The 10,914-nt window shown below is 35.8% G+C and overlaps 1 protein-coding gene across 1 annotated transcript; it reads right to left on the bottom strand.

The window, feature by feature from the left end:
• Positions 1 to 2,079: 2,079 nt before the first annotated feature.
• LOC147541958 (UvrABC system C protein, putative (DUF3411)) lies at positions 2,080 to 6,344 on the bottom strand. The gene is made up of 8 exons (XM_086632193.1): positions 5,401 to 6,344; positions 4,486 to 4,554; positions 4,009 to 4,140; positions 3,258 to 3,311; positions 3,113 to 3,157; positions 2,810 to 2,952; positions 2,368 to 2,493; positions 2,080 to 2,283 (listed from the first exon to the last, which is right to left on the bottom strand). Exons 1-8 carry the CDS (start codon positions 5,956 to 5,958, stop codon positions 2,238 to 2,240), a joined length of 1,173 nt encoding a protein of 390 aa, XP_086488319.1. The 5' UTR covers positions 5,959 to 6,344; the 3' UTR covers positions 2,080 to 2,237.
• Between the last annotated feature and the right edge of the window lie 4,570 nt (positions 6,345 to 10,914).

The following is a 10,914-nucleotide window of genomic DNA, read 5'->3' as shown; positions in this document are numbered from 1 at the left end:
TATCTCTTGTTTTGGAGAGGCGTCAAGACTCTTTGTTGGGACTACCATTTAATTTGTTGTGGATCAAGTTTTTGTATTCGAAATAATGTTAATAACCAAGTAATATTGGGTTATTCAACAAAAAGAAAGTATATTGGGCATTTGGGCTAGTGACACGCAAACATTTTTTTTTTGATGAAAGAGTGACAAGCAAACGTGGGATAATAATCATAACAGATTCCCACCTCATTTAAAAAAACAGAGGGTTTCCTATTAACATCAACTTTGTTTTTTTGGTTTATATTAAGGGTTATTTGTGATTTGCGCTCCATGATAAAGTTACAAAAGATTTTGACAAAAAAAAAATTTCAGGCTGATGTGGCAGGTGTGGTTTGAAACTTTGACTAAATCTGGACCGTTGAGAGATGAAAATCACACCCGCCACATCAGCTGGGAATTTTTTTTGTCAGAATCCTTTTTTTTTTGCATTGATAAGCTGGGAAGGGCCCATACCCAAAGAAAGACAAGCTACAAGAGCAACAAAGCAAAAACAAAACTACAAAGACCAGGCGTTGAAGCCAACATTTCCTCAATCTGATTCTACCATTTTTATCATCCTTAAGAATTTGGCTCAAGCCCTCAGGGAGGCAGAACACTTCAAACTCAAGAACACCAGCAGGCCTGAGCTTAGAAAGGAGATCAACAGCCTGATTAAGCTCTCTCACAACATGATGAACACCCAACTTGGGACCAGCACATTCCAGCCTCCTTTATTCTAGTGGGGGCTATTCAAGCCTCTCACATTCCAGCAGCCCCAGACTAACCATTTAAAGGGTGAGAGGGCTTCCTGAGTTGCACACCCAACTTGGGACCAGCACCACTTGATGCAGAAACTCTCTCCTTATTGGCAAATAAAGCAACCACCTTAGCCACACAGTCTGTGTGCTCGGTTGCAGATTGTTGAACTTGAGAGCTGCAAGTAACTCTAGCATCCTTTGTAACTCTAGCATCTCTCTTCTGTATTTTCAATGCTTCCAATAGAAAGTCAACAATTCGTTTTGTAGAAGCATCCTACCTTAAAAAAAAAATCATTTTTTCTTTCACCTCTTCATGTTTTCCTCTACCCTATTCATCTTCACAACTAATCCAGGACTTCTTTTTGTTTCTCTCCCCTATTTATAAAATCCTTTAAGAGGGAATTCATTTAAGACTGAGATTCATTCAAGGGGAAATTCAATCAAAATAAGTTAACAGAAAGATTACCCAACAGGAAATTAACAAAGACAAGTTATATTTTGAGGAAGAAATGGATACCACATATTGGATATGATCTCCATACTTTATGGACTAAACTCATCAAGCAAAAGAAACTGAACAAATTAACATGCAATAAAACTACAAGAGTTGATGATAAATACTGGACTCAGATTCAATTTCTAATACCATTACTTTTTTTTGGTTGAAGTTCTAATACCATTACTTGCTAGTATGTACATTGAAAAAGAACAAATTTCAGATCCATTATCAAAATTTGCAGGATGGGATTCAGGCCATTCATCATAAATAATGACAACGGGCGAATGGTTGTAGAAGATGAAGAGAGGAAGTAGATGAAAAGTGAGAGAAGGAACCAAGAAAAAAAAAATGTTGTGGTTTCTTTAAGAAAGTGAAATGTTTACTCTCTAGTCAATACATTGAAAATACAAAAAAGATGATCGTAACTAAGGGACTAGGATGCTCATAAAAAAAAAACTAAGGGACTAGGCAGAACTGGTATAAACTAGGAGGCCAAACAAAAAATAATAACCTGCGATAATTGGATTAATAGCTCAAGATTCCATGGGATCCTTTGTTGCACGTAGAGCTATCCCAACCTTAGTCGGAATCAGTAGAGTGGGAGAAGGTATAGCAACGCTTCAAGCAGTATTTTGGGCCACGGCTAACAGACACTATAGGTGGTGATCGAAGGTTGTCATGATGAGTCTCTTTGGCCAGATGTCGTTAATAAAATATTTCCTTTTCATCGGAAAAAAAAAAAAAAGTGAAGAGCACCTGCAACAATGATACTACCTTCTGCATCAAATAGTATTATGATAAAAGTTTAAAACAGAATAACTTATCCCTTTGATTTTAAAATCCACATCAATTTCAATCCACCTACAATCACATCAAAATGGAAAGGAAAAACCTAAAAATTCACCTAATTAAATCAATAGTTCTCAAATTCAACATGAAAGTATATGACAACTTTCTTTTTTCTACTCAGCCTTCTGAATTCCAATCAAACGAGCATAATCCACCCACCTGCATAAACGAAAAGCAAAATTTTTTACAACGGTAAATGAAACTTGAAAGGTGAGTTTAGGAGAAAGTAAAGTTGAATCTTACAATAATGATCCCACAAAAGTGTTGCCAGTTCTGACGGCGAAGCAGAGAGCACTTAGTATAAGCTTATGCTGGTGTAGAAGGGGTTCCAAAAGCCTTTGTTCAATTACACCTGCCAATAGCTGGTACCTGTTTTTTGCAGAAGAGAAATGTGTTATCATATTGAACTTCCCAAAGTCATTATCAATCCATAACGAACCGACTCTTAAGCTATGTAACATGGACTTTCGTGGACCGTAGGGCCAGTACCCAAAACCGATATAGGGGTAGGACGGACGAAAAAGAAAACTAGCTCATGGCATAAGTTTACATGAACTCCTAATCTTGGTATTTGATCCAAACAAGACAAGTATAAAAGAAAGATAAATTCAATAGAAAGAAGGAATAGAAGAAGCACATGTTTGTATGGTTGCATGGGGAAGAAACTAAGATTAAAATCATATACCTCAGATTACTTGAAACTGCCATGTAAACACCATAGGCAACACTTGTTGATACGATAGGAATATCTTCTACTTCGCCGCCTTCAGAGGACTTGTCAACCGCCTTTCTTGCTTTAATCAAAGCATTTGTTGCAGCTGTTCCAACCTACAAAAATTGCGTCCCACCATCATCCTAGGTCAGTACTTTTACATGCACAATTTTTTTTAAAAAAATACCAAAACCGAATGAGGGCACTAAGAATCCTAAGGGTTTAATTAAATGAAAAATCAACAGGAGTAACAAAAAAAAGGAAAGGTAGACCTACCAGCGACGCGCTAGTTCCCACTGCAAAAAGCTTTGCTCCGTTTCGCTGCAGAACAAATTTTGGGCATAGTAAGAGATCGACACTTCAAGAACATTAAGATTAGATGTCATTCATAAGAACATCATTGAAGATTTATCAAACTTACCATAATTGCGCCTAGTCTCTGTAAAAATGAGTAAGATGTTCCACCCAAAGCAACCTACAAAGAGTAGAAACACCATATAACTAAATGTATAAATTGGTATTTCGACTTAAGACGAAATATAAATGATTGGGAAGCAGACGATATGACTTCCCTCTTACAACTTTTGGAGTTCTTTATGGAATTAAAATAACGTGAATGGGTTTTCGGTTAAAACTTGATATGATGGCTTTTCACAAATAATTCAATGAACACTCTGGCTATACCGTATAAGTGGATATGGAAGACTGAGATCCTTTTAAAGGTAAGCTTTCATTTGGTCGGTGTCCTAAACTAAATTCCCTTCAATTGATAATCAAGTAGAGGAAGAATGATACCTCATGTGGTAATATGGGCAACTCGGAAGACTCGCAACGGGGTAATTTTTAAAGAGACAAATAGAGTTTGATAGCTTGAAGTTAATAGTGTTACAGATATTGTACTTTTGGGTGAAAGAAGACACGGGACATCCTTGGGGTCCTGTACAGATTTTGTGTTAAATTTGGGGGGGGGGGGGGGGGGACCATTTCGCTATACTCTTTTCGGTTTTGGATTCTTTTGGAACCCTATTAATGCAAATAATATTTTTTTAATACATAAATTCTTAGACCTGTTAAAAAAAACAGCAACAAAGTTTACAAGGATTTGAATCTTTTTCTTTTTAAAAGTCTAATCAGTACATTTGATTCAGTGATTAAGGAAAACAAAAAGATACCTGGAAGGCATTGTCTGGACAGTTGTGGAAGAACTTAGCAATACCCCCAGCATTGAGTGCAAGTGCAGGTCGGAGAGAAACAGTAGGAGCAGGAAGCCACACAAGCATAAAATCTGCAATTATGGCCATCACCTAAGAAGAGAAGTGGAAGAAAGGACATAGTCAATACCTAAAGTTGTATATAATTTCAACCCTAACATTCTGGTCTAAAGATAACCGGAGTAATTTTATTAGATCAGTCAGAAGACAAAAAATTAAGCAAATCAAAGTAAAGAGGACTGTTTACATGTCCTTGAATCAATATCAAAACATGAAACTAGGATCCCAGAAGCTCCCTACAGAAAGCCACTGGTAACCTCAAATACTTTTAAAGAATAAAAGTATGAGCAACTCTATCATGTAAATTATAAAGTCAAACTAAACTCCCACCAGATCAGCGTTATAATCGTAATAATATCATGATGAGAAGAAACATACCACATCTGCAACAACAAAATCCAGCTCTTTCATGAAGTTTTCTCTCCGACGTTCGTACTCTGCTGCTGTCTAAGAAATTTTAGATCAACATGTTTAGTGTCTCAACAGATTAGAAGAACTTCAATCACAATGACAATAAAAGGTGAAAGACCAAAAGTAGTACACATATAGGCATGGAATGAAGGCAAACACCATGGGATAAAAGAGAATTTTTCCAAGAGAAGAATTAACAAGTCATCAAGAAATATGCAGTTAGTATTGAATTACATTGATAACACCTAACGAGAAGCTTGCCAACTTCAAGACAAGCTATGCTAATCAAAAGAACTTTCAACACAAAATGAGATTATAGACAAGACGAATACAAAGAAATTAGCAATCACTAAAGCTCAGAACTATGCAACCCGGGACGACAAAGTTCAAGCATTTTCCACTTTATTACATAACGAACACTCTGAACGAAGTTTTATCATGTAATATACAGCAGCATACCCCGCTTACTCATAGTACCATCTTGATTATAACGAAAAAGGGATACAAATTACAAGATCGTCATAGGTCATCCAACTTTCCTATACCTTTTAACCAATCCAGTTCACTCTCCTAAAATTTCTGATATTATGAAACCACAGTTCCCAGCAAGCAGATAAGCAAATCCTTTTGATTATCACCCTTACCCTATTAAACCCATCCATATTTTGGGAAGATCAGAACTACCCAGATCAAATAATTATCAAATAAATCAAATCCAAACAAGTTTAAATCTAAAAAAGTATTGTGGGTTAATCATTTTATATATTGGTTTAATTCATTGATGCAACAGTATTACCAATTGTCTAAAAGAGAAGTATGAATCAGAGAAATGGGTAGAAATCTAAACGATTCAAATCAATAAGAAAAGGAGAAAAAGAAAACCTTGGTAAAGATTCCAACTCCACATTCCATTCCAACTTTGGCTAAGAAGAGATCATCAGCCAACAATCGTTCCTTAAATCCCCCAAATTGAAGTAACCATCTAAATACTGCAGATTTCTCCAAGTTCAAGTATCGATGTACAATCGATGCAGGTATTCTTCCATCTGCGATAGCAGATGCAAGATCAGATGGTATACTATCCAATGATCTTCCAATCTCAGCCAGTGCTAGAATAGCTTCGGCCTTGTTCTTATCATGAGCATCTTCATCTCCTCCATTTCCACCACCACCACCACCACCATTGGAACCACCGCCGTTGCCACCGTTGGAACCATCACCACCATTGGAACCACCACCACCACTACTGATGGAGAAAGCAACGATGATGGGATTTAAATCTGTCTTTTGGGGAGATTTGAGGTTGAAGAAAGAAGCGGAGGAGGTGAGGGAGAGACGGCGAAAGGGGGAAGGAGAATGAAGGGAGGATGAGCGGTTGAGATTGAATTGAGGAGGGATAGTAAGAGAAGAGCGTGTGGATGGAGTGAAAGCGATCGCCATCGGGTTTGAATCTGTGTTTTGACAGTCTCTCTGGTACTAGTAAGTAGTAGCTATGGAGTAGTAGCCTTTGTTTCTCGCCCCCCCTTCACTCCTCCACTACCACAACTAACAACTCTCTCTCTCTCTCTCTCTCTCTCTCTCTCTCTCTGTCTCTCTCTAAAAAGAAGAAAGAATAGGTGGCCTAGAGAGAAAGTAAGTAGTAGTGCTGAACCAAGTCAAAACCGGTTTTCCATTTGAAGTGCATCATTGATACTTATGTGATATGTCACTTGAGAATTTGGGGACGAAAGAAATCATTGTGAGGACAAAATTTTAGGATGATGTCACAAAATTTCTTTACAGGAAGTCCCACCACAGACGGGCAGACGCCTAAAATCTGTATTTTTCCTTCGTCGAAACAAAACCTCGATTAAGGTTTCGCCTTACCCTCCTCGAGGGTTTTGTGGATCGGTCGACCACGAAACGTTTCGTGGCCGACCGACAACAAACTTTTCGTGGGCCGACCAACCACAAATTCTAAAACTGCGAGAAATATAAAGAGTTTAGGGAGAATGAGAGTGAAACCGAGTATTAGATGGGTGATCGGAGAAACTGAGATACAATGGGAGAGAGAACGAGATATAGTGAGAGAGAATGAGATATAGAGCGATATAGAGAGAGAGAGAGAGAGAGAGAGAGAGAGAGAGAGAGAGAGAGAGAGAGAGAGAGAGAGAGAGAGAGAGAGAGAGAGAGAGAGAGAGAGAGAGAGAGAGAGAGAGAGAGAGAGAGAGAGAGGGATAGAGAGAGAAAGATGCAAATGATGATGGCGGTGGTCGGATTTTGGTGGTGGCCGGATTTTGGTGATAATGGTGGTGGGCGGATTTCGGTGATGATGGTGGTGGTCGGATTTTGGCGACCCTTGTCGGAAAGGAGAAAAAATGGTCATCAAATTTGTTTTCCCCCTAACAATTAATAAAAGATATACTGGTCAACTAAAGTTGACCAGTTTTAGACAAAATCTTCACACCGCATAAATTATTTTGATTTCCCTGAAGCGCTCGCCTTTTTTTTATTATAATTAATGAAAGAACACTACAAGAAACAAAACTCCAATTAGGAAGGGGTTTAGGCATAAAAATTGTGCATGTAAACACGTGTGTGACTTTTCTTTAAAAAAGATTTGTTGAAATTCAAAAAAAATCAACTCTAACCAATGACCGACCCTAAATGGATTCAGTCACCTCTAAAGCTAGAGTCGACTAAGTTTCTCTTTGGGCTGAGTTCAAGCTCAGCTCAGCTCAAAAGCCGGTTGGAGTAGTAGGAATTTTCAGTCTCACTCCACAACGGTACGGCTCTTTATCTCATCTTTCTTTATTGATCCATTTTTTAACCCGCATGGACTACTACCACTATGATCACTAGTTCTGTGTGATTCTCTAAAGGAAATAGTTGGTGTTATTAGACCTTATAAAGTAGTTTATCTTTTAGCTGCCTAAAGTTAACTGAGTCAAATTAGATTGACATAACATTTTGTAAAAGTCTTTCATTTTCCCTTTTATTTGCCTTAAAGAATCAGTCCAACTTTTTTTTACTAGGTCCACTAATGGTAAAGTTGTTTTTTCCATTTTAAATTGTTGAGATTGTAGTTTGAAATCTCTACCCTCTCCGGATACACTAAACACAAGATCATTTTGTCGTTTATATTAGCTAGATTGTTCAATTTCTTTTGGGTAGTAATATTAAAGCAGGTGTAAAAGTCTGCGATAAGTATAAAAGGAATTTGTATTTCTTCTCAAATTTGAAAATAAAAGTGAGGTCACACGCTCTGGGAAACAAGAAAAATTTCTGAATTGTGATTAAATTTGTCTCAAAAAGTTCCTAGGTCCAATTTGAGTTAACACTAAAATTTGAAGTTCTTAAAAAAAATTTCAGACCGATAATGCTAAAACTTCGAAGTTCTTAAATAATGTTTTGAACCAAATACTAACACGAAACTTCGAAGTTCTTGAAAAAAATATCAAAATCAATAACGCTAAACTATAAAGCTCCAACAAAAATTCGGAACGAATAACCCTCATTTTCACTTAAAAAAACTTGACAAAATGCCCCAACTGGCTTAAAATTTGGGAATGTTTTTTATAAAATCCTTGATTTGCTAACTCACTTTCACGACTGCACAAAGTTTTTCAAAATTTGATTATGATCTGCACCGTCCTTTTCTTTTTATCTAAGTCATTCAACAAATTGAAGATTTTGTTATAATCTAAGAATTTGTTTGGGGAAACAAATCTTTTTTCCCCATAACAGGGGCCTAAAAGTAATGAGAAGATGATGTGTGTTGAGTGGAGGCAATTTAGATGATAGATGTTCTGGATTTATGTGGGCAGGCAATGCCAGTATTGATATCTCTCACCGGCTAAAATCCAGCCTTGAGTGTTGGATGTGTTTTGTTCCTAGCACCAATAAGTTAGTGCCACATGTAAAAATGGGTGGAGCAAAAAGGTTGTATTAAAACTTGGGGCATTTCACGGATCAAATTAAGGTTGTCATATCTTGCAGAGAATGTAAGTAGGAGCAAATCTTTGGAAAATTCCCTCTCAACAAAAAAAAAAAAACATCTTTGGAAAAATCAGGTAGGTAGATATTTTAGGAAAGACAAACAAACCTAAATAAAAAGGTAGCAGACACACCAACACAACAACTCCGTACCTGACAACTCCACACAACTAAACTCCATCTAACTTTTTTATTTTTTTTATTTTTTTTTATTTTTTTTTTATTTATTTTTTTTTTTTTTTTATGAGAGAACTCCATCTAACTTACTTCAAAGTAGTTCAATTCCTTTTCACCAAAAGAACAACTAATTCTAACGCAGACAAGCTTGCGAAGTGGGCAAGGAAGCGTAACAGAAGCAAAGCGTGGGTCAATATTCCTTGTATTTTAATTGATCGCTACTGTAATAACGTTCTGATCCATTAATGTTATTTTAGTTCAACAAAAAAAAAAAAGAGAGAACTCCATCTAACTTGAGACATTGCTTTACATTTTGATATCACCTCCATCTGACCTAAGTTTAGCAGTTTACTAGGCAGCGCCTCAAGGCACCCAAACCTGATGTTTTTTTTTTCTTTCTTCGTCTCTTCTTCTTCCTATCATCATTATCACGTTAAGTTGATTTCGAACCCAGAATCATCGATCTACAATGAAGAATTAGAGATAAAAAATCTTGTTTTAGAGAGAAAAATAGGGTAAAACCATTATAAGAAGAATTTTAATTGGTTCTAAACCAACCTTGATATTTGATGAGGTAGAGAGAAATAACCTTGATTCCAAATCCTTGATCCAAAACCACCATTAAAAATACTCCTGGGAAGGAACCATATTCTCGGGTTGGTCTCCGACTCAGATCAGTTCGAGAGGTTTCAGATTGACCAGTTTCATCAAACCCAAACCAAGGGCTCAGTCTAGATCGTGTAATTTGAGAATAGTTCTCCCATTAAAATTTAGTTGAAAGATGTACGACATTCCGATCCTACTTTATAAATTTTCGTGGTCATTAGGATTATATGTCAGTCTAAGGCATCTTTTAAAGGAACACCACTATCAACTGGAACAAGAACAGATATGTTATATCATTAGAACTACTTTATATATTTAAACTAGCAGTTGTCGATAATGTCTCCGTTTTAACCACCTCACACAAATACAGGATTTTATTCTTGACGAAGGCTTCACAAACCCTCTAAAAGACCTCGGTATTTACCAAGTTTGAACATACACCTATAGCACAGGCTCCGAAGACACTCTCATGAGCTATGTGGGACTATCACATACACGATCATAAGTTTGAATATGATTAGTGTAGATCAGAATAAAGGTGATAAACTTTGCTAGTTGTACCTAAAATAGTTGTACGTGAGTGAGTCTCTTGCAGTAATCAGTGAGTTGTTGGTAATATATAGGTTTGACGTAAAGCTGAAAAGACGTTTCTAGTTGCCTAGACCAACAATTCACAAGAACCGATGCGAAATCTATGATTTCTCTTGAACCAAAAGTCTCAGCTCTATCAGAGGTAGTTTCAAAGTCTGTAACTACGAAATAATTGAACTCATGGACATTCCCTTGGTCTCATTGTTGATAGACAGGACGAAAGTTTCGACTTTAACTATAGATAGCCAGTCCACAATCGTGTAGTTCTTCTGGTTAAAAGTTTTAAAAATATGTCAATCGAGTTTCTTAGGACTTTTAAAGATAGTTTTTTGGTTGGTAACTTTATAATATTTATTTTAAAAAAAGCCTTTTATATAAAATCTCTTTTAAAAAAAAATCATATTAGAAAATCTTTATTTTATAAATTTTTTTTATAAAGTTATAAATTTATTCCAATTTAATTTATTATTTATATAATTTTGTATTTTCAAGGATTACTAATTTATTATTTATATTAGTAAGATTTCATAAAAACTCCTCTTCTAACTTGAAAATTAATATATCACATATTGTAGGTGGACGAAGGTCTTCCATTACACCGGTCATAGTTGGCTAGGGGGGTGTTTATCTTGGGTAATAAAATTTTGACATTCACTTTTACAAACTACTATTTGGATGTAAAGTTGATACCTAAATGTTTCGTTTGAATTACACCGGTCATAGTTGGCTAGGGGGGTGTTTATCTTGGGTAAAATTTTGACATTCACTTTTACAAACTACTATTTGGATGTAAAGTTGATACCTAAATGTTGATACCTAAATGTCGTTTGAATGTCGTCCGAAAGGTATTGAAGCCGTTGAACTAATTAGAATAGATAAATTTAATTTAAATTTTTGTTAGTAATATTTATAAAACAAAGACTTTATAAATAAATATTTTACAGAATAATAAATTAAGATGAGATAAATTAAAATATTTTTTAGGTTTATAAAAATAATATTTTTTAGTAATATTTTATAAAATAATAAGTTAAAATATTTGTTAGT

The sequence above is a fragment of the Eschscholzia californica genome, unplaced genomic scaffold (assembly GCF_041429995.1).
Source record: "Eschscholzia californica isolate CP2 unplaced genomic scaffold, dmEscCali1.0.p SCAF_4, whole genome shotgun sequence".
Lineage (NCBI taxonomy): Eukaryota > Viridiplantae > Streptophyta > Magnoliopsida > Ranunculales > Papaveraceae > Eschscholzia > Eschscholzia californica.
Note: the sequence above shows the minus strand (reverse complement) of the source record. Positions and strands in the feature narration are given on the sequence as shown.